Below are 24,318 nucleotides of genomic sequence, written 5' to 3'. Positions count from 1 at the left end.
TGTAGCTTTCTGGCCTTGCCATCTCCTGTCAAACAATCCAACTCATGGCAGCATGGGAAATGAATGGTAAATGACGATGATGATGATGATATATCCTTCTCTCTCACTCTCTTCCACTTTCTCAATCACTCTCTTTCGTTCCTCGCTGACTGGGTAACCATGTATCTCCTCCATGACAAAACACCTGTTTCTATCTTCTGTCACACTCTAACCTCTCATCACCTGGCACAACACCACCTCCTCCAACGCCCTCTCCACAAAGGCTCTTTGTCTTGCGAGTTACCTGGTGACCCCACCAGTGCTTGTGCCATGTAAAAAGCATCCAGTCCACACTGTAAAATGGTCAGCATTAGGAAGAGCATACAGCTGTAAAAATCATGTCAGTGTTGGTACCACATAAAAAGCATTCTGTCCACTCTGTAAGTTGGTTGGCATTAGGAAGGGCATCCGACTGTAAAAGCCATACAAAAACAGACCGTGAAGCATGGTGCAGCTGTTTGGCTTGCCAGCTCTTGTCAAACCGTCCAACCCATGCCAGCATGGAAAACAGATGATAAATCATCATCATCATCATCATCGTTTAGCATCCGCTTTCCATGCTAGCATGGGTTGGATGGTTCAACTGGGGTCTGGGAAGCCAGAAGGCTGCACCAGGCCCAGTCTGATCTGGCAGTGTTTCTACAGCTGGATGCCCTTCCTAACGCCAACCACTCTGTGAGTGTAGCGGGTGCTTTTTACGTGCCAGACGAGGCTAGCAAAGTCACGATCGGATGGTGCTTTTTCGTGCCACCGGCATGGAGGCCAGTTGGGGCGGCACTGGCAACGACCACGTTCAGATGGTTCTCTTACGTGCCACCGGCACTGGTATCACAGCTACAACTTCCATTGATGTTGATCGATTTCGATTTTTTTGATTTTTCTTATAAATGATGAAAACCATCAAAAAAAAAAAAAAAGAAAAAAAAAGAATCACCGACTAAAAACACAGACTTGAACTTATTGCTGTAGAGTCAGTAGCCAAGCAGTTTCACCTTCCAGTCAGTGCACCTCCTATTTGCGAGGGGAGGAGGTGGCAGGTGAACCCGCTTTAAGAAAGAATCATGTTCCACATCAAGGATATGAGAGACAGCAGTCAGTCTACCTGGACATCACGGCAGGGAGCTGGTCAGTCAAAGTAGGAAATGTGGCATTAAGCTTCACAGGGGTAAAAGTCAGGGTTTTCACTCTTAATTTACCTTTTACGTTTCAATCGTGACTGTGGCCATGCTGGGGCACTACCTTGAAGGGTTTAGTCGAACAAATCAACCCGAGTACCTATTTTTTTAAACCTTGTACCTATTTTGTCAATCTCTTTTGCTGAACAGCTAAGTTACATGGTTGTATATAAAACACCATCAGTTGTCAAGTGGTGGTGAAGACATGCACAAAGACGCACACACACACGACAGGCTTCCACACAGTTTCTACCAACCAAATTCAAACTCTCAGGCATTAATCAACCTGGGCTATAGTAGAAGACACTTGCCCAAGGTGTTGTGCAGTGGGACTGAACCCAAAACCATCTGGTTGGGAAGCAGACTTCTTAACCAACCAGCCACGCCTGCACCTAAACATTGGTAAGTTCTCTTTGATGGAATTTCAAACTTGGTTATTCTTTGGGAACAGAAGTGGCTGAAGAGTTCCTTGTTGCTTCACGACTGCATAGATAGGCTCTTTGAGCAGACAAAGCTCTCTCATACAGAATCAAATCAAGCCCATCGACGCAGCGTACAGTGCGTGCTTTGAGAATAGGTGAGCCATCGGAGGGGTTCCAGTCAAGATCCCCCAAAAACTGAAGAAGGGAGTTCAGAGGAAATAAAATTGGTTCGATGAATTGCGTCTGAACAGTAAGCCGGACGTTTTTGGACAAGTAAGTAATGACAGCCTGACACGAACTGCTGTCATGCTCTGCCAATCTGAAAGAATAGAAAATAATTGATTTCTGTTAAATACATAATAAATACACTTGTCAAAACACAATAGGGTATAACTGACAGTATGTAAAACAGAAAGGGGTGTTTAGGTGGCTATGCACACAAATACCAGTGTGTGTGTGTATATATTTACGAAACGGCCCTTTGTAAATATATAAGGGCACAGGAAATGTGTCAAGGCCGACAGGAAGCGTCGATGCTTCCTAGGGCTAAACAACGGTAGTGTAATTCCCTTTACGGGACTGTCACATTATGTTGACAGTATACAACCACTCTATCGCTCCACCACCGCTCATGTCTCTATGAGATATTAAGAAATTTAATATTTCTGAAAATGAATTCTGTCTACGAACATTTCATGTTAATTTATGTTCCAAACCCCAACTTCATTATTTTCAACATTCAAACGGAAAGAGAATTTCAACAGAAATATGGTAAAGAAACCGTTATAGAAAAGACGGCTTTTGCTATGAGTGTAGCCATTTCTAGATAAAGGGTGGAATCTACCAGCCACTGCCCCTTTCTCTATTTTTACGGCTTTAACATTCAAAGAAGGATACCTGGAAATTGCTTGTTATATAGTAGATGAAGATATATTTGGATACTTGCCATTAGTAGAAAGCTTGAACAATCTAAGGGATACAATCTTCAGTTGCTTTACACACAAACATTGGAAGTTGACTGGATGAGAACTCCTTCAGTACTAGTCAGACATCATCATTGTTGGCGTTTAACTCCGCTTTCCATGCTGGCATGGGTTGGACGGTTTGACTGAGGGCTAGAGAGCCAGAAGGCTGCACCAGACTCCAATCTGATCTGGCAAAGCTTCTACAGCTGGATGCCCTTCCTAATGCCAACCACTCCAGAGTGTAGTGAGTGCTTTTTTACTAGCATCGACCATGCTCAAATGGTGCTTTTTACGTGTTACCGGCACAGGAGCCAGTCAGGCAATGCTGGCAATGATCACGTTTGAATGGTCCTTTTAATGTGCCACTGGCACAGGTGCCAATCAGGCAGTACTGTCATCGGCCACAAACAGAAAAACTCCATGGTGAATAACTGAAAAGTATGCAAATACAACGCCTGGACTATCACTTTAGATTTATACCTGCAATTAGTAGGGCACCTGATTATATGACTAACTACCTGAGCAATACTCTTAAAAAGCTGAGCATCACAAAACAATAACAAACAAAACTAATTAGAAAAGTAACAATTACAAACCATTAATGGAACTATAAAAAATATGTAAAACATTGTAGAAATTCAGTTTGTAGTATGCGGATATTTATACTTACATACTACAGATTGCAGATATAAGCTATGAATAGCTCAAAACCTATAAATTGACACACATTGCTATGTCTGTCTACAAACATACTTGAGTGGGGATACACAGACACACAAGACCAATGAAAGAGACTAGGTTCTGGGCTGCAGACAGTCTTTTTTATTTGAGAGAAATTCAATAAATAAAACCAGAAGAATATACATAAAATACATGTTTGGTGAAAACGATGGCTACATGTTCACATTTCATACATACTCTTTTACTTGTTTCAGTCATTTGACTGTGGCCATGCTGGAGCACCACCTTTAATCAAACAACTCGACCCCAGGACTTATTCTTTTGTAAGCCCAGTACTTATTCTATCGGTCTCTTTTGCCGAACCGCTAAGTAACGGGGACATAAACGCACCAGCATCGGTTGTCAAGCAATGCTAAGGGGACAAACACAAACACGCATATATATACATATATACGACGGGCTTTTTTCAGTTTCCGTCTACCAAATCCACTCACAAGGCTTTGGTCGGCCCGAGGCTATAGTAGAAGACACTTGCCCAAGGTGCCATGCAGTGGGACTGAACCCGGAACCATGTGGTTGGTAAACAAGCTACTTACCACACAGCCGCTCCTGCGCCTATAATGTACACACATTTCATAAAAGCCTCTTTTAAATGAACAATATGACAAAATCAGTTGAAAATTCTATAATTTTAAATCAATCCACCTGTGTTCTGTCATAAAATCAATATTTCTCTTGGTTAATTTATACCTTACACACACACACACACACACACGTTTTAATGGTTCAGCATCAGCAGCATCAACATCATTACTATCACAATAATAATTCCAATGACAACTACACCACCACCACCACCATCAGTTGTGATGAAAGTATATCAAAGGTAAATGGTTGTGGACCTGGTCTTGTGGGTTAAAAATATTGCTTTGTAATCACGAGGTCCTGAGTTCAATCCTGCTAACCCTGCACCTCATCATGTCTTCTATCATGATATAAAGTCAATTCAAGCCTTGTAAGATGGAAACTGTGTTGAAGCTTGTTGCAAGGATTGTGGCTGTACTTTGTTATCGCTGGGAGACATAATCTGTCTGTTGGTCTTTGGGTATCATTAGCACAGGATGCCCTGTGGCACATATTTGGAACCAGTGTTTGGTCTGAGAAGAACTCAATATAAACGTGGACTGCAACTCCTGATTTGTAGGTTCCTCTTCTTGTGTCCGGCCATCAATCTTGGAAGTCTTCCCAGTGAAGGCACCAACCCTTTCTCCTCAGACCATTTCATAATATCATCATCATTATCGTACCTAAGTGTCTTCTACTCTAGCCCTGGGCTGACCAAGGTCTTGTCAGTAGATCTGGTAAACGGAAACTGAAAAGAAGCTCATCACATGTGTGTGGGTGTGTGTGTTGGTTCTGTCCCTTTCTCTTCACATTGCAAGCTAAGTGTAAACTAAATACTATTGTTATACAAGTGATGTACCAAAGCTTTTAGTGCGGGCGACATAACCCTTTTGATTCTATACGGGTCTCAGGCATTTTTCGATCTGAGCCTGCATAACTCTTTCTATTTTTCATGTCTTCAGCGATACACATTTGTATATTATTGTATTACACCTCGTTTCTTCTTGTACTTCCTCTGGTATGTTAAGGTGGACTTGTCCTGCCAGTTCTGATGAGATGCATTTTTGCCTTAGCCAACTCCTCCTTGATAATTCCACCTCCTCTCTTCTCTGACACATCTGAGCGAACATACAATGTTTGCTTAGAAAGAGCAACAGCCGTCGTTGCTTTGCTAATTTTTTCTCCTTTGTTTGACGAGGCGGTGAAATGTGCAGGTGCTTCCCGTTACAGAATTCTCTTTTCTTTCTCTTCACTTTCCTGCTTAGCAGGGGCGGACTGAGCCGTCGGTCAATCGGAGATTGCCCGAGGGCCCGCACTCCTACCTGCTAACTCTACTGATATCAATGCTAAGGGCCCCGGTAAACAGTTATGCCTCAGGGCTCTTAATACTCTCAGTCCGCCCCTGCTGCTTAGTGTTGTTGTTGTTGTTGCTTTGGTTGGTCCTCGCGATGGCAGTGGTAGCAGCGGTGTCGCGGTACTCCGCTCCCTCCGTCGATGGTGGTGATGTTATTGTTGCCCTTAAAGGGCGAATTTTTTTCCACCCCAGCTAGCCCTGCTTCTGGCGAGCTGGGTTATCAAGAGGACAGCTCAATAAAATTTGTAAAAACAGTAAAACCACGCGATCTTTCGGTACAAGTACCATAACTGCCAATTATAAACCCACGTCGGTTTATTTACATTTCTGAAGAAAAAAAGAAACCCTTTTCCCACACCCATAACCCTAACCCCAAATATATATATAAAAAAAAAAAAGAACGGCGAAACTTGCAAAAATACCAAGACGTTTTCTTTTTTCCCTTCGGACGAAAGCGCGAATCTACTCCACATTAAATTGAATTTATAAACAAGTGTTTTCGTAACGAATCTTTTACTCACTTTCCGTTCACACGAACTGCTTTCGGTAAAGAGTTTGTCTGTGTAACATCCATTTCAATAATTTCTTTGATGGTGTAAATCACACCATGCTCAGGTAGATATTTTCTGTAGAAAGGTGTCTTGCACTTTTTGGGATCACTGGCCATTTCTGAAAAGGAAGTTGTTGGTAAACTGGCGGGAAAAGTAAAATTCGAAGAGCGAAGGAGGGCCTCTAGATAGTGGCTCGACCACTTTGAAATAGCAGCTAAATCTCTCTCTCTCTGAACAGACTGTGTTTAAAAGGGAAGTGAATCGGATAACGAAGGGGAAGTCATGGCTAGAATGCTTTTGGTCATCCGTCTGTTCACACTGTTGAGTGTTAGGTTGTATATTTATATTTTAACAGAGATATATTTTATAGAATAGCATCTGTGAATATGTCAGCTTTTACAAAGCTGAAAGTTTCTCGCTAACATGGACACAAAGACACAAATTTTAGGAAAGGTTTACAATTGATTATATCGATCTCTAGTTTAATACTTATTTATCGAACTTTAGACGAATTAAAGACAGAGGTGACCTGAGCGGGATTTGAACTTAGAACATAAAGGTGCGTAACTTGATGTTTTTTAAGCTGAATATTCTAAAGACATTTTCACACACGCATCTAAATTCAGTCTTCGTTTTGCCCACATCTCAATGGAAACTTCCAATTTAGCAACAGTAATTAGAATACTGTTTGGAGTGAGTCTCCCTTGACCTGCTAGAAATAGTAGTCAAATCTCTCACAAGCGACACAGTGATGTCCTAACAAACAAAAAAAAAAGAGAGGCCTGAACGAGGTAGTCTTCATTGGAAGGCTACACTTTTATAGATTCAGCTCAGTCCGGACAGATTTGGTGTTAAACAACAACACAACCAGGTAACATTCAACCTCGCCTCATTATCCTTTGTAAACATCGTCTTCTCTCGACAAAACCAGGGATTCTCTACTGGTCATTCGACTCACTAGAAAGAGCAGCTAAGTCTATCAACAAAATGAAACAAGTGTCCGATATTTTTATAAAGCAACAAACAAGTAAAGTAAAAAGAAAAGAAAATGGGCTTACAACTTGACCCGGAAACGAAAATCAAAAAAATAGTGCAACAGGTGTAAAAAAAGATGGTTAGGAAACAAATATGAAAAAAAATGCGCGCAAAGCAACGGGAGAGAACCTCGGAAAATTCACAAGATCCGAGTTTTTCCCTCATAACTTTTAGGAAAATGTTTTGTTTTTTTTTAAGAAATTTTATATAAATACCTTTCAAACGGCATAAATTATGATTAAAAAGTGATTTGTAGGAAAAATCTTAAGTGGGGAGAGGACTTTCGGAAAATTCTCAAGATCCGAATTTTTTCTCGTTATATTCCGAAATCACATTCAACTTTCTACAGATACCCCAGCGTATTACTGTTACACTACACAGTGTTTATTTCTACCCACTTTCAATAATTTATAATGTTTTGGCAACAATTTTGTTTCATTTTATCTTCAAGTATTTTTACTTCTTTTTAGCCCTTCTGTCGTTATTCTCATTCACTCGTTATTTCTTTCTTTCTCTGTCTACAGTCCTTTTTTTTTTTTCAGGCCCATTTTCTTCTCCAAATACTTTCAAATTTAATGAATAAAAAATCTGAAATGACATTTTAAAAAGTTTTCACAAATATTTCTTTCTTTTTCCTCTTAAACCATAAAGTGGTTCATGGTTATCTCCCTTCTTCCAATTTCTCTTTTAAGAAATCTTTCTGACTCCGCTTTCACCCTTTTTAGTATTTCTTGGACAGTTAAGGTGGGGCGAGCCGGTAAAATTGTTACCGCGCCATAGAAAATGTTTGGTGGCATTTCCTCCGTCCTTACGTTCTAAGTTCAAATTCCTCCGAAGTTGACTTTGTGTTTCATCCCCACAAGGTCTATAAATTAAGTACCAGTTGAGCCCTGGAGTCGATGTAATTGACTTACCCTCTCCCCCAAAACAGCTGGCTTCTTCCAAAATTTGAAACCAATATTCCTGGGAGAGTCAAAGCGTGGAGCTGGCAGAATCTTTAGCATGCGGGGCACAATGCTTAGCAACATTTCGTCCGTCTTTATGTTCTAGGTGCAAATTCCACCAAGGTCGACTTTGCCTTTTTTTCGTTCTGGGTCGATATAATAGGCACAAGTTGAGCACTAGAGTCGATGTAGTTGAGTTACACCCTCCCCGAAATTTCTGACCTTATGCCAAAATTTGAAGCTAATCTCTCAGGGAGAATCGTTGTTGCCTCCACTACAAATGAATTGTGATACTTGTTCTGACTCTCAGCCCTCCAAGTCCAAATTTTGCCAAGGTCAGCTTCACTTTCGTTGTTTCAGAGTCGATTCGGTTCTTCCACTTCTGTAAGCGATCATCTGCTTTTAGAACTGGAGAGGAATAGGTTCCACCAAGTTTAAAATATACAAGACAGATTGTATACAACAACAGCATCTCTACAACTCCATCCAGAGTTGAGGATCTTTATATGCATATATACATGCATATATACATGCATATATATACATGCATATATATACATGCATATATACATGCATATATACATGCATATATACATGCATATATACATGCATATATACATGCATATATACATGTAATATCTCCTGTCCAAGCTTGATTTACGCATTCACCATCGCAACCTTGTTTAGGCTTAGCAGCCCCTCCCTGTTTGTGTTACCAATTTTGACCCTCCGAAAAATCCAAAATTATATTTAATTTGCTTTGCGAGAGCAACTGTTTTATCGAAAGCGTATATTGTTGTTAAATGCTCGAAATACAAGAGTAGAAAAACAGCCGACAACTGATGAAGGGTCGTTCTTTATGTTGTTTGTTTTGTTTTCCATTTGTGTCTTTCATTGTTCGAGAAAAAAGTTATATTCCATGTAACTCATACTTCGTATTTTTTGTTGTACTCGTTTTGTGATGTCTTGTGCCCATATATGCATATATGTGTGTGTGTGTGTGTGTAGATGTAAGTATGTACATATATTATTTATACTCTTTTACTTGTTTCAGTCATTTGACTGCAGCCATGCTGGAGCACCACCTTTAGTCGAGCAAATCGACCCCAGGACTTTTTCTTTGTAAGCCCAGTACTTATTCTATCGGTCTCTTTTGCCGAACCGCTAAGTTACGGGGACGTAAACACACCAGCATTGGTTGTTAAGCGATGTTGTGGGGACAAACACACACACACATACATATATACGACAGGCTTCTTTCAGTTAGCAAATCCACTCACAAGGCTTTGGTCGGCCCAAAGCTATAGTAGAAGGCACTTGCCCAAGATGCCACGCAGTGGGACTGAACCCAGAACCATGTGGTTGCTAAGCAAGCTACTTACTACACAGCCACTCCTGTGCCTATGTTATACATATATATATATATACACACGCACACACACACACACATGCATACATCAATATATACATATCATCAATAAATCATAAATCTGAAAGAGAAGCACACTCTAAATTATAGGGCAGTAGGGTACTTAGAGACTGCTAGTTATGGCCGGTTCATAGGGTTATCCAGGGTTTTGCCTCCATGTTATGCCTGAGAAGACTCATTGAGTCAAGTTAAATCATAGTTGTGGCCAGTGATGGTGGCACATAAAAGCACCTGTGCCAGTTCACGTAATGGCACCAGTGCTAGTGGCATCTAAAAGGCTCCCACTACACTCTTGGAGGGGTTGGCATTAGGAAGGGCATCCAACCCAAAGTTAGACTGGATCCTGGTGCAGTCCTCTGGCTTGCCAGTTCCAATCAACCCATCAAACCCTTGCCAGCATGGAAATAGAAAGCGGGTGTTAAATGATGATGATGATGATATTTAGTGAATGGATCATCATCATCATCGTTTAACCCCTACTTTCCATGCTGGAATGGGTTGGACGGTTTGACTGGGGACTGGCAAGCCAGGAGGCTGCACCAGGCTCCAATCTGATCTGGCAAAGCTTCTACAGCCAGATGCCCTTCCTAACGCCAACCACTCTGACGGATGTAGTGAGTGCTTTTTACGTGCCACCAGTACGAGGGCCAGTCAGGCAGTACTGGCATCAACCATGCTCAAATGGTGCTTTTTACATGCCACCAGCATGGGTGTCAGTCAGGTGGAACTGACATTGACCACACTTGAACGGTGCTTTTTACATGCCACTGGCACAGGTGCCAATCAGGCGATACTGTCATCGGCCACAACAACTTTTCTTGCCTCAACAGGTCTTTGCAAGTGCAGCTTATTGCCCAAGGATTGAAGTGTACTGGGTGCTTTTACTTGGCACTGCACAGGCACTTTTATGTGACACCGCATGGGTGCTTTTACTTGGCACTGCACAGGCACTTTTATGTGACACCGCATGGGTGCTTTTAAGTGGCTTCAAGTCAGGAGGTATGTGAGATGAATATATTTAAGCACTTAGGATTATGGCCATTTTGCATCTGTCTTCGTGTAATAATAATTCCAGTGTGAAATACAATTATGTTTGCATTAATATGCATGCTGTGCATTATACGGTTCAGCTGTATTTATACACAAACCAATGCAAATAAAGGAAACCAGCTCGTCAGATCACCAGAACATCATGGTTATTCCAATGATTTTGAATCGTTGGTGTTTCAGAGTTTAAGGGTGTGTGTGTATCAACTGAGATGTCCACAAAATGGTTATGCTGGTTCACTTCTAATTACAAACGTAATAGGAATTTCCATGTGCACAAAGTATGATTGTGTTTCCAGTAAACAATTTTTAAGGGTTCCTTAAAATACATCAAACTGCATTGCTGTAATGTTTATATGAGATCCCGTCTGCAATATGGTACTTGTCAGAAATTTCAAAACAAAATTTCAATAGTGCCAGTTATTAGGTATAGGCATAGCTGGTTAAGAATCTTGCTTAACAACCAAGCTCAACACCAATGGCAACTTTACCAAGTACCTCAGGCACACAAATGTCTTGTCAAAAAATTTATGTGAAAGAAATAGTATAGAATCCCACCTCATTTATATATATATATATATCATCATCATCATCATCATCGTTTAACGTCCGTTCTCCATGCTAGCATGGGTTGGACGGTTCGACCGGGGTTCTGGGAAGCCAGAAGGCTGCACCAGGCTCCAGTCTAATCTGGCAATGTTTCTACAGCTGGATACCCTTCCTAACGCCAACCACTCCATGAGTGTAGTGGGTGCTTTTTACGTGCCACCTGCACAGGTGCCAGGCGAGGCTGGCAACGGCCACGGTCAGATTGGTGTATTTTATGTGCCACCGGCACGGAAGCCAGTCGAGGCAGTGCTGGCATCGGCCACGAGTCGGATAGTGCTTTTTACATACCACCAGACCAGGGATCCTGGCTGGTTCAATTCGATTTCGATTTCGCTTGCCCCAACATGTCTTCACAAGCAAAGGGGGTTGGCATATATATATGAACAACATTAGAACCCCACCAAAACAAGAACTTTATCATCAACAGAACAACAGCAAAAACCTATGCAAGACATGTCCCTTCTATGCTCAGACATGTTATAATAAAAATAATATTTCATTAAACTGAAGGATTACTCAATACTTTTTGTTTGTAGAATAAATATTTATCATTTTTTAACAAGAATAGTGTTGACAGTGACTTCGAAGTTTCAGGTTGCTTTTCCTTCATTGGATTGTGGTACATTTGAATTCATCTTAGCTTTATATAGTTTCTGGTAAACTTAATATTTTAAGGGTAAGTGAAGCTCTGTTGAATGATAATTAGGTTGTAAGATAGGTTCTGATGGAAAGATATTATATAAGATTTTTTTATTGATTAAATTTGGAGTTGTGTTACTGTTCAGAATTCAGTCATGCATCTAGAACTTTGTAATCAGGTCTGTCCCTTTAGCTACTTCAACTTTAGGTTTTGGAGATATTTAGGGTTTACAAAAGAATGTAGGTAGGTGAAAAGGTTAGATTGTCAGTAGGTGTGTAAATAGGTTTAGCTGTTGTTGATGTCATTTGAATACATGTGAGAGATTTGATCTAAAGCTGAGACACCTAATCACTAAGATATACATGCTTGACTGAACTCTAAAACAATAGCCTCCACCTTTCCAAAAGAAGCAGGTTAAATTTAAATAACACCAACAAAAGCAGAAATCTGCTGACCAACTAACCTTTTCACCTACTCTTTTGTGAACTCTTAAAAACTCCATGATCTAAAGCTGATACACCTAATTACACAGCTGTATGTGCTCGACTGAACTCTGACCAGAACCTGCATATTTCCAAAACAAACAGGTTAAATCTTTCATTAGTGTTCAAAGAGAATCAACAACTAAACCTATTTATACTGCAGACAAACTAAACTTTTCACCTACCTACATTCGTTTGTGAACTCCAAAAAAACCAACCCCAAGACATGAAACTGACACACCTAAATAGAGAGACATGATTTCAAAGTTCTACATGCATGACTAAATTCTGAGTAATAACTCAACTCCAGATTTGATCAATAAAAATTTTCCATAATATCTTTCCATCAGAATTTATCCAACAATCTAATTATCATTTAATAGAGCTCCATGTTACCAAGAAAAATTAAATACATCAAAGACTATATAAAACCAAGATTGATTCAAATGTACCACAGTCCAACAGGAGTAAATAGGCTTAAAGTCTGAAGTTACTGTCAACAATACATATGTGTGGGGGGGGGGTGCACTCTAGTATTTGTGTTTGTCTCTCATTGCATGAAACTAGTATTGATTTTTTTTACATTCCTGTAACTTAGCAGTTTGGCAAAAAAAAATTGACATAATAAGCACCGGATTTGAAATGAAAACAGTGATAGGGGGGGGGGGTTGATTTATTCAATTAAAATCTTTCAAAGTGGTGGCCCAGCATGGCTGCAATCCACTGACTGAAACAAGCAAAAGAATAACAAGTCCATAAAGCTCCACTTTTCTTCAGACGAGCATCTAAAGTTCACTCCATAACTGCCCACAAAGTATATGGCATAGAGCATGGGTTACTAATCCCAAGATACTGAGTTCGATTCCTGGCAGTGACCTGAATAATAATAATAATAATAATAAAGGATTGAGGTAACTCAGAAGATATAGAGTCAAAATTAAAAGTAGAGTGCCATTGTCATCTGGTGATTGATATTTTGACATCTCGTGTGTCTTCAACGGGTTCAAAACATAATTATTTTAATTTTGACTCTATATCTTCTGGAGGAGTTACCTCAATCCTTTCTATATTAACCAAAATGAAGAAGATTGACAAAATTATTTTTTGAACCTGTGGAAGACACACGAGATGTCAAAATATGAATCACTAGATGACAATGGCATGATTCTTTTAATTTTGGCTTAATAATAATAATAATAACTACTTAGGAATGAGAACCCAGGTTCAAAATTTCCCCAAGACACCTGATGAAGGCTGAAGGGTATATCAGCCGAAATGTTGTGTTAACAACAAACAAAATGAGGACAAATATCCGTCAAATGTAAATAATGTAAGATTTTGAATTTGTGGAGGGCAGCAGGTTCTCATCATCAAATAAGGAAAATCTACTATTCAGGAGTGTTTGACCAATATTCATCACAATACCAACAAGACTTGTTTCGTTTGTAAGGTGAACATTATCATATTTTTAATGCCAATTAGTGACATTGATGTCGCAATGAAAAAAAACAACAAAAGCACTTTCTTTTCTTATTTTTTTATATATTTTTCTATGCTAGTATATGTGGGACTTTTTCTTTTTACTGCTGTAAAGAAGGCAGGGAAGAAATGTTTTTACTGCTAGATTCCCATGCAACTAACCAATTAGCTGTGAAACCTGATGTTGGAGAAACAGTATGAAGTGGGTAGGGTTATGTGTTTTGTCCAAGAGTACAACACATTTACAAGAGTATTGCCTGGGTAGAACAGATAGCTATATGGCCAATAAACTCAGTAACTCAATCTCAGAGACCTGTACGTTTTAGGACATGAACTCTGACACAGTTTCTAAAGAGAGAGTCTGTTTGCTTTATGAAATGCAGTTTCTTGTCCAATTTGTTCAAATCTTGGCCGATATAAATTTGAATAACAATCTCATGAAACAAAGAAAAACAAAAGTGTGCCAAAGAGAATATTTCTTAAGATGTTTTGGGGCTACTTCAGTGTGTGGTCCACCTGGCTATTTGCACTTTATCATGCAGTCTTATCCCAGACCCTAACCTTAACTCTAAACCTAATCCTAAACTCCAAGCCAGATCAGGTAATTTCACAGTATAGACCAGTGGTGCCCAACCTTTTCACTACAAAGGACCCCTTTTAATATGCCTTTCCTTATGTGTATGTATGTATGTATATATATATATATATATTGGGTTGGCGTATAATTATTGCAGCTTTTTTCAACAAAAACAATAACAACATGTAACAAAAACATCTTTAAATGATTATTCTGGAGCATATTCACCATCTACTTCAATTACTGCTTCCCATTTCCTTGGCAGATGGTCAGACCGTCATTTAAATATGTTTTTGTTAAATATTGTTATTGTTTTCGTTGAATAAAATTTGGTGGAAAAAAAGCCACAATAATTATGCACCAACCGAATATAAAATAATAATGAGAATAATAATAATAATAATAAAGGATAAACCTTTTTTTTAGATGTTACCAGTGGCCAGCATATAAAAAATAGACAAACTAAGGTAAAATCATATAATGGGGAGATGATTTAGTATCTTCTTTCAGCATAGAGGCTAGAAATTTTTTTCTATTCCCTTAATTATAATTTTATATGAAATTTTGAATTTGTTCACCGACCCCCCCAATACTGCCTTTGTGGACCACAGGTTGAGAACCACTGGTCTAGACTATAGATGCTGCAGTAGACTGCATGCTAGCACGGACATTTCTTTGTTGATGAAATTTTGCTAGCCAACAAACTCATATTTTGCTCCTTTATGTCTAAAAGATCTGCTCCCTTCCTCTGTAGAGCATTCTGATATGCTCTCTTTGCCCCCTATTTAAAAAAAAACAAACATTTAAATGTTATTGGCAGATCCCCATCTTCTTGTCTAAATATAAGAAAGGCATTCTGAAACCAATAAGAGCCACACAGTTTATGTTACTCTGAAATAGTTACAAGTTGACAGCAGCAGATAAACATAGGCAGGGTGACTTCCAGAAGGACTGGGATCTGGTAGAGAAGGACTGGGTACAGTGATAAGAATGAGTCTTGAAGTAGTGATGGTGGTGGTGGTGGTGGCTAAGGCGAGGAAAGTGAGTCAAGAGCAAACTAGAATGAAAGTGATGAGAGAGTAGCCGGCTCCAAGGAGCAAAAGTGGTAGTAGCAGTAGAGAAAGCAGAGAAAGGGGACAGTATTTGTATGGGTGAGTAACTTCAAGCCAATCAGCTGGGTGGCCTTTTTAACCACTCTGTAAAGTGGTTGGCATTAGGAAGGGCATCCAGCCGTAGAAACCATGCCAAGTCACACTGGTGTCTGGTGCAGTTTCCTTGCTTACCAGCTCTGGTCAAACAGGTCAACCCATGCCAGCATGGACCACAGATGTTAAATGATGATGATGATGATGATGATGACAATCTGGCAGCACCATCCCATATATGAGAACACCAATGCTCCATTGTGTAAAATATGAGCTTTGCAGAATGTTAGAAGTTGTTTCAGTTAAAGTATTTCCTAGTTGCAAAGAAGGAAGCTGAAGGTTATGATCTTGGTTTTGCAGCTGAGGACGGGCACTCATCAAGATAGGTCTTCGATGATAATGAAACGTTGATTTGGCAGCCAGCGTGTTGGCTCTAAATAATAGTCAACCTTTTTCATCAATTTATTATATTCTTATATATGGAAACAACTGCATATTTGAAGGACCGATGTATATAGCTCAGTTATCACAGATGAGTTGTGGGTAGCTGACACGAATACATAGGTTTCCCTCTGTATTATTTTACATAAAGCCTTGTAATTATCTGTGTTGAGAAATTTAAGTTAGCCCTAGAAGACATGGCTTGGAAGCAATAAGATTTTAAGCAAATTTAAATGGGTAGGCAGCTTCTGGATATTGTTTTAGACCATGCCTTGGAGCTGCAACTAAAAATACTTAAGACCTACAACAGGGTGCAAATTCATGAGAGACAGAACATTGTCACTTAAGCGACATGTAAAATGCAGAAGTTTATATATTTATCTCCTAATGAACTAATATGATTTAAATTCTTTGCAGTTCATCGTTAAAAATATGACTATTAACCGAAATTGTATTAATTTTCCTGAACGGTGTAAAGTTGAAGAAGAAAACTATACAACAAATGGTTTCAGAGCTATTTAAAAATCCCGATTTAATATAGATTTCATTACTACCCACAAGGGGCTAAACATAGAGGGGACAAACAAGTACAGACAAACGGATTAAGTCGATTACATCGACCCCAGTGCGTAACTGGTACTTAATTTATCGACCCCGAAAGTATGAAAGGCGGAATTTGAACTCCGAACGCAGAAGCGGACGAAATACCGCTAAGCATTTCGCCCGGCGTTCTAACGATTCTGCCAGCTCGACGCCTATCCCGATTTAATATAATGGGGGTTAGGTTGTCACTTAGGTGTTCGTAAAATATAAATAGTAAACTGATTCTGAATTATTAAATGAGATCAAATCGAAACAGAAAGTCGAATAATTAATATTCGATAAAAGTTTATTAATTTATCGTTGCAATTCAGTTTACTAGTTGCAATTCGTTTTAATTTAAAGTGTATTCGATCGCGGGATTATTTTCAGTATCTGACACCCGCCTTCCGTGCACTGGCTCACCCTCAAGCACCCAGTCGTTGAAGGTTGAATATATAAAATAGCTTTAAATTTTGGCACAAGGCCAGCAATTCGACGCCAGTGTTCAACTAGTACTTATTTTATCGACCTCGAAAGGACGAAAAGGGAAGTCGTCCTTAGCGGCATTTGAACTTAGAGCGAAAGCTGAAAGCTTGAGTATTTAGCGCGGGGCCCCCTGAATATTCGAGGCGTATAGCATAAACAATTCATACTACTAGTTTATTCGAGACTGTTTGTAGTAACTTTATACTCATTTACTACACCTCCTATTTCAACGTAGTTTTTAATTAGCTCGAGTTATCTACTTTTTAGAAAGCAATTTCTAAACAAACTAAATTGTCGGTTAACCCAGGTCACCTTTCCATTGATATTATGTCTTTTCTCCGTTTTTTCTTTTTACGTCTTATATCAAGAAAGTTTGTTTACAGGACGTATGTGCATCATTTCCTACTTCGTGAATATAAAATAATACACCAGTTTACAGTTGCAAAGAACAATATCAACTTTCTTATCTTTGTCCCCTTTTGCTATTAGGCTTATGGTAGCATTTTCTGTGTGACTAAGAATAACGGAGGACTAGCGGCTGTACCCGGCCTTGCCCAAGATTATTAATATCTAAAATAAATATAGTTCATTATATTTTAAATAAATTGCTTTAAAAAAAGTGCTGACAATATTCAGTTCGTCCGGGAATTTTCATTTTCTTAGAATTGTAGCTGCCAACCTATCCAAAAGATCGTTGAAATTAAGCTTCATAGAAATGCGCAAAAAAATATACAGCCTAAATATGAACATTTTGCTTACATTTTATCAATTTTTTCGAAAATGAAAAAGCGTTATTCTTCATAAAATATCACTTTAGATCATTTCTCAAAATTAATTATTTCCCAGATCAATAAACATTCCAGTACTTGTTGCGGTACTCGGGGTTATACAATATTCCTATTTTTTTCCTCAGCCGAAATTTAAAAATAACAATTTTCAGAAAAAGTTAGTGTCCCATGACTTCCTTAATAAGGGCGCCCCTATTACATCTACTTACGTAGGGCTTACTTGTAGGAACAGGCATACATTTACTTTTACGTATATTAAAGGCACAAAAGAGTTTATAAATCTTTCTAAGGTGTTTTTTTTTTTGTTTTTTAAAGAATCTTCAAAGAAATTAAAAGCAACAAATATTCTGTTTAAGAATAATAAATATTGCTGAGAATTTACCATTACCCGTTGACACAGTATTTCATGTCATAAGTAAAAAGTTACATAAATTATTCCTCGATATTACTTTTAAAAGAACGAAACCGTTCCTGGCAGAAGCCGCAGATTTCTTTGTGAAGTTAAATTTTATTTATTTTTAACAAGCATTAAAATTTCAATTTTTTACATTAATGGAAAAAGAAAGCGTTGCAGCACTCATGCCTTTCCCAAAGAAACGAAATTGTTGCCAGACTCTATGCAAGATATTTTGGTAAATAAAATATTTATATTCTAAAATGTTTTGCTTCGAAGAATTAAAGAAACGAAAATTTTCCCTTCAGAATATTTTTTAGGTTAATTTTAATCTGCAACATCGAGAATATGTTTCGTCTGTTGGAGCCTGGATATTTCTAGTTACTAAAAATAAAATTGCCCTTTTCTCTTAATTAGAATCTCATTGCAAGACTGGAGAAGGAGAAGAAGAAGAAGAAGAACAATGTTAATGAAGCAATTAAAGAGAGAGAGAGAGGGAGGAAGAAAGAGGGAGGGAGGGAGAGCGAAACGAGATGTTGAACGAGATTCGACGTGAGTTGGCATTAATCACTTTCCAATCCATGATGGCTGATCCGACTCCTGAGGTAAATTGTTGTTATTCAATCATTTCAGCAGACAAATTCACGTTCTATTCAGAAGAATTACCTGAATATATTTAGGATATTTAATGCTGCTATAATAATTATTATCATGGTTGTTTTTATTGTTTCTATTGCAGCTTCTTTACATCTAAAAAAAGGCAATACTTGTTCAGTGATGACTGATTCTTCTTTTGGCCGAATTTCTTTCGTTTATTTTCTGGATCATTCCACCAGAAAGGATTGGAGAAAGAGTTGTCTCTTTGTTTTTTTGTAATTGTTGTATGCGTATGTTTACATTATTCGTGACTATTGTTCCTTTTCCCCTGTGGAGGACGAGTCGCCAGCCTCGGCGGCTTTTCGCCTGTGTCGGCCATATATGGCTTGCAATGACGTAGGAAGAGACATCCTTTCGCCTCCTCCGATGCACCTTCTCTCACTCTTCCAAAACAAAAAACCGGCAACTCTCCGTATTTGCTGTGTCCTTACAATGTCCAACAGCCAAGAGCTCCTTGCATAACAGAGTGTGGTGTGGTGTGTCTGTCTCTCTCCGTCTCCATCCGTTTCTCTTGTCTCCACCGACTTTCGTCGGCCATATATGGCTGCTCTCTGACGCAGACAACAAGAAGAAGAAGAAGAACACGGCTGACATCTGAAGAGAGAGATGCTACCATCAACAACTCCCTCCGTTCCTTTAACAATTCAACTTACACCTTTTCCTTATCCTCACCAACTCTAATGCCATGATCTTCTCCTCACCTTTATTATAATGGATACCTGTTGTCATTATAATATTTTCGGCAAACAGCTGAATCACTTCGATGTTTATATTTATATATATATATGTTTATTTTCTTCCCCGTTTCAGAGCGAACAGCAACATCAGCCATCATCCCTGCCATTATATCTGAACCTTTGTTGAATTAAGGAACACTAGTACTCTGTCTTGCCCCATCTACTCTGTACTTGGTCCGTCACAGTTCCTTCTTTGTGCTGCTTTGCCGTCCGCAAATTTGATGTTGTAACTCTATGTAGCAGTTCCAACAACTGTAACCGTTGAACGAGTATACCAGGACCAAACAAACCACCAGTAATACAAGAAATTGAAACCCTTAAAACTAAAATCTAAAAACCCCATTGAAGCAGAGATATCCAATAACTTGGCCATGGCATCTTTGGATACTTTTATGCGCAATGTCGTAACCCAGGATACAAGGAGTCGGACTCAGGTTCATTCCGAACTTGTGTCCTATCTAAGTGACCCCGGAGCATCTTTAGATTGCGAGGATATTGACCAATTCATCAATGGCTTGGTTGCATGGGTGAACAGCAGTAACTTCAAGGTAAGCACTTTCCTTTTATTACTTCTGGTTTCACCATTTTAGGTTTTATTTATTTATTTCCTCTCCCCGCCCATTTCTACCCTGAATAGGGTGAACAGTTCCACCCCTCCCCCATCATTAAGCTATGCTCCAGACATTAAATAGTGCAATATGTTGTGTATATTAGTTAGAAAATATCTGCAAGCTTTAATTTTTTTCACGTTTAGGGAGTTAAAAAAATAACAATAATAATAATAATAGCAACACTTGCTACCTCGGATGGTAGACTGGTAACAGTTGAGGTGTTGAAATACCGTTTTGCTTTATGTGTTCTTTTGTTTTGTATCGGGGTGAAGTTAGTCATTCATAGCTTTCAGTGTCGGAATGTCTTTATGCAAACGATTTACTCCAAGGATGACTAAATTGCTGCTGCTACTATCACTACTACCACCACCACCACCAAACACTGTTACGACTACTGTAATAATTATTTATTTTTGAGCTTTTGTGTAAACAGTGATTGATATTAAAATTAGTAAGAGGGGAGGGGTAGGGCAAATGGAAAGGATTTGATTTCTTTTAGGATCATTAAAAAGAAAAAAAAAGAACCCCAGCCGTTTCTACTCCCGCCCCCCACCCTTTTCCAATAAATAGATTTTCGATTTGTCATAATTCTTCTTCTTCTTCTGCCTGCTGTCTGTATTGCAGAATGCATTGTGAAGCAGTTGTTTGTGCAATTGTTGGTCGACTCTACCACTGCAAGTGCTCTATACATAGAATGCAGCAGATATAATATCGCTGCTGCTGCTGCTCTTTTCTAAATTCTCCTGTCTGGTACCCTGATATCATCTCTTCTCACATCCACCCCCCTCTTTATATCTATTGATATCTCTTGCTTGCTGTTGTTGTTGTGATCGTCTTGTAATCTCTGTGTTCCGATTTTACTTCCTCGGCCCACCATCTTCGCCCCACCATCTTCACCTCATCCATGTTTGTCACTCTGCCCATCTGGATGTTGCACTTCTCACAGATAACTGTTGCCATTTTTTCTCTTTACAACACATACCGAACACATTTTCTCCTTATCTTTAGATAAATTTTTGCGTCTTACAATCTAACAGTGCTAAAAAAAACCCCATTTATATCTATGTAACACACACATATATAATGTGTGTATGATGTCACTGAGGTATTTCAAATTTACTTGGCATTGAAATGATAGTAAAATTACTTAACAAAATACAGCAACAGTTTTAAGTGTGAAGGCATTTTTTAAAGGCTTTATTTAAATTCAACATATTTGAATCTGTTCCTCAAATTTGAGCTGATGCATTTAGAATTCAATCTGCTGTGACCATCTTGTTCGCTCCAATGAGTCGAAGGTTAAATTATTTCCTTGTTCATTGGAGCACAAGTTATTGAATTGAATATCCTATGACCACCACCAGCACCATTATTATTATTATTATTATTATTATTATTTTAGAATGTCATTTGGGTTTATTAAATGTCCGATCACTCTGAAACAAACAACTGGAATCAAATGAAATATATTAACTCCATCGATGATAGACTGGCAAAATCTATGACTGTTTTATATCTTTTATCATCAACTCGTAATAATATATCGCCCGCCCCGCCCCCCTCCATCCGCTGCACTGATTGTTGCAGTCGGAGACGACCCCCTCCTCCTCCGCCTGCAAGTTCTTTAAATAAATATGCACAAGGTAGACGATGATGATGATTGTTGTTGTTGTTGACGATGAAGCTTTGTAAGACTGCAGTATGAGATGATGACTCATATTCAGCCAGCAGTTTGTTGCATATGTCATTCGGACATTTCACTTCTTTCTCGACTTGAAAAATATCATCTTCTTTAATAAATATTCTGCTGCTAGTCTCTCTCTCTATATTAACGGTTCTCTTTCAGCACTTCGATATCGATACTCGAACTCAATATTGGATTGTTACGATCGTTATTTTACGTAGAAAATAAACATTTTGCAATTGAAAATGTCTGTTTTCGTACCTGAAAAAAACCCCCCAAAAACCTATAATTAAAAACCAGAACGTTTTGCTAAAACTCTGTTGCTTCATCAATGGTTGGTGTCCCTTAATAATAATAATGTCTGCTGGATGTTGGCATCAGACAATTATTCTGCTCGGCAAAATGAATAATTGTTTATGCAGTCAAATAGATAATTATTTCTCTTTTTTCCCCTCATGATTATAATATACTTCCTATATTAATCAATAATTTATTCTGTCTCATAGCATATGTGATCTCTAAGTATCTCTCCCCTTTTACTGAAAGAAAAGAACATCCGATCACACACACACTTATAGATCCTTTTCGGATGTAGACAATACGTAAGAATATATTTCTGGGGCCAAGTGGGGTGATCTGAGGGGTTTTTTTTTGTCTGCATGCTTTTAAATTAACCAAAAACGGTATAATACATGACTAAAGGGAATTTAGTTTCGTATTTATATGCAACGGGGTCCCCAATATTACCGTTCATTTCGACTGCATCTCTAAGTACCAGTCATCTGTTGGGGTTAATTCAATTGCCTGCACATTTCTTTGTGGCAATATGAGAAATTATATTCATTGAGAGTGCAAAGTCGAATTAGTAGCGATAAACAATCTGCAGTTTTGGGTTCGGATTTTTGTAGAAATTGATTGCTGTCTTCCGTCGTTCTGGAATCGGTCTGTGGTGGAGGTCAGTACGATCGATGATTAAAGTAAAAACTATGTTGATGATATCGGAAACACTAAAAGCCCTCGACTAAATGCCTTTCTTTGATCAATCCTCCGTTCTTGTACATCGAAATGCGAATGGAGTTTTAATGAAATAAGTACTAGGATAGATTTCAAGTATCCTGCTCTTAGAATTACTATATTTATTACCAATATACGTAATCTGTGTTTAGAATTGCTCTTACGCTTTATATATATATGATTAAATTGATGTTGATACCTTCATCAATGGTTGCGAAGCTGATACACTGCAGAAAAATTGTTTTTCTTTATACAGAATGCATTGATGAGTAATATAGGAATTAAAGGGTAAAAAGAAAGGATTACGGATTTATAATATATGAGAAATGAGAATTAAGATGGGGATGGCTTTACTGCTGTTTTGCTTAATCGAGATTTATTTCATTCGTCCTACCAGATGCCTGCTGATGAAGACAAGCGTTCAGTTTTCATGTGCGATGACAGGACATTTTCATTTACCTGTCCATCTTAATTAATCTTATTGAATCGATATATATATATATATATATATATATATCATCGTTTAGCATCCGTTGTCCAGGCTGTCCTGGGTTGGACGGTTAGACCAGGGCTGGCAAGCTGGAAGGCTGCACCAGGCTCCAGTCTGATCTGGCGATGTTTCTACAGCTGGATGCCCTTCCTAACGCCAACCACTCCGAGACTGTAGTGGGTGCTGTTTATGTGCCACCAGCACGGGTGCCATTTGCATGACACACACACACATCTTTTAAATTTGTTTATGGGAAACGTTTTGAATATGCAAATGAAGCCCCTATTCCCTTATGCCAGCCACAATCTAATGACGCTGACTGGTGAACCAGTTTTATGGGGTTGCATCGAGCTGTACTGATATAATGTAGGAGAAATATGATAATAGTAATCTTTGGATGGAATCTATAAACTAAAATACAGTGCATTATTATTATGCGCGTTTGCGCACATCATGTCTCTTAAGATCACGGTCCATATTGCTGCGATGAATACAATGTAGTCAATAGTATCTGTGGGTATCGGGTTGACCATCTTCATGGATTCATTTCTTCAGGTGATACAGCATTAATGGATGTTTAACTGAGGGTTGTTTATCACTTTTGAGGTGTGTGGGTATTTCTGTGTGTATTTGGTTGAGAGGAGGGGAAGGGGATTAAAAGGGTGGAAGGAATGGTAGTCTCTATGGGGATGGAGGTGTGTGTGGTGATGTTGCATTTATTCTGCTATTCAGTCTGGGTACCACATTCTCATACCAGGTCAGCTGGTATGGTCACCACTACTGTTGGCGACCCATCATTGACATCTGCTGAATGAATAACTAATTAAGTTCATCACCACCACACGCACCTCCTTACCCATAGAGACTACTATTTCCTCCTCTCTTTCCATTACCTCTCCCTTCTCTCCACCTAATACACCCAGAAATGCCTACATACCCCAGCTGACCTTTGCACTGGTTAGAAGGGACAAGCATCCCTCTGTTGAACATCCATTAATGTTATATTGCCTGAAGAAATGAATCCATAAAGATGATCAACCCCATGGCCACGGAGACTACGGACTACACTGTAATCATCCCAGGAACATGGATTGTGATCTTTAGAGACATTCTGTTTGTGGAAACACATGTAGTGATACATTAACATGTTTGTAAATTCCATAAAAAAAATTATTGTTACTATTTCTCTCTCTCTCTCTCTCTCTCTCTCTCTCTCTCTCTATATATATATATATA

At 38.8% G+C, this 24,318-nt stretch overlaps 3 protein-coding genes across 20 annotated transcripts in view; 1 reads left to right on the top strand and 2 right to left on the bottom strand.

The window, feature by feature from the left end:
* LOC115221014 (methyltransferase-like protein 17, mitochondrial) overlaps positions 1-5,920 on the bottom strand; it is a 38,515-nt gene extending 32,595 nt beyond the window's left edge. Inside the window, exon 1 of one of the 2 annotated variants that reach the window (XM_036510255.1) lies at positions 5,782-5,920. The gene's annotated coding sequence lies outside the window, so the exon portion shown is untranslated. The remainder of the gene's footprint in view (positions 1-5,781) is intronic. The other variant, XM_029791231.2, reaches the window with a different exon arrangement.
* Positions 1,649-5,927, bottom strand: LOC115220999 (CST complex subunit TEN1-like). The gene is made up of 2 exons (XM_029791218.2): positions 5,782-5,927; positions 1,649-1,955 (listed from the first exon to the last, which is right to left on the bottom strand). Exons 1-2 carry the CDS (start codon positions 5,925-5,927, stop codon positions 1,649-1,651), a joined length of 453 nt encoding a protein of 150 aa, XP_029647078.1.
* Positions 5,928-18,342: 12,415 nt separating this feature from the next.
* The window catches only part of LOC115220933 (CLIP-associating protein 1-B), a 202,631-nt gene continuing 196,655 nt past the window's right edge, over positions 18,343-24,318 (top strand). For all 17 annotated transcript variants that reach the window (XM_036510251.1, XM_036510248.1, XM_036510240.1 and 14 more), the window contains exons 1-2: positions 18,343-18,494; positions 19,357-19,831. In XM_036510251.1, coding sequence (XP_036366144.1) covers positions 19,655-19,831 — 177 coding nt within the window. In that variant the 5' untranslated portion in view covers positions 18,343-18,494; positions 19,357-19,654. The remainder of the gene's footprint in view (positions 18,495-19,356; positions 19,832-24,318) is intronic.

This window comes from Octopus sinensis, linkage group LG17, assembly GCF_006345805.1.
Source record: "Octopus sinensis linkage group LG17, ASM634580v1, whole genome shotgun sequence".
Taxonomy (NCBI): Eukaryota; Metazoa; Mollusca; class Cephalopoda; order Octopoda; family Octopodidae; genus Octopus; species Octopus sinensis.
The sequence above is the reverse complement of the archived record's forward strand: the minus strand, read 5'-3'. Positions and strand labels throughout refer to the sequence as shown.

Coding starts and splice junctions, on each gene's coding strand:
- LOC115220999 (XM_029791218.2), bottom strand. CDS start 5,927: ATGGCCAGTGATCCCAAAAAGTGCAAGACACCTTTCTACAGAAAATAT. Junction 1,956..5,781: donor GCAGTTCGTGTGAACGGAAA/GTGAGTAAAAGA, acceptor CTATTCTTTCAG/ATTGGCAGAGCATGACAGCA.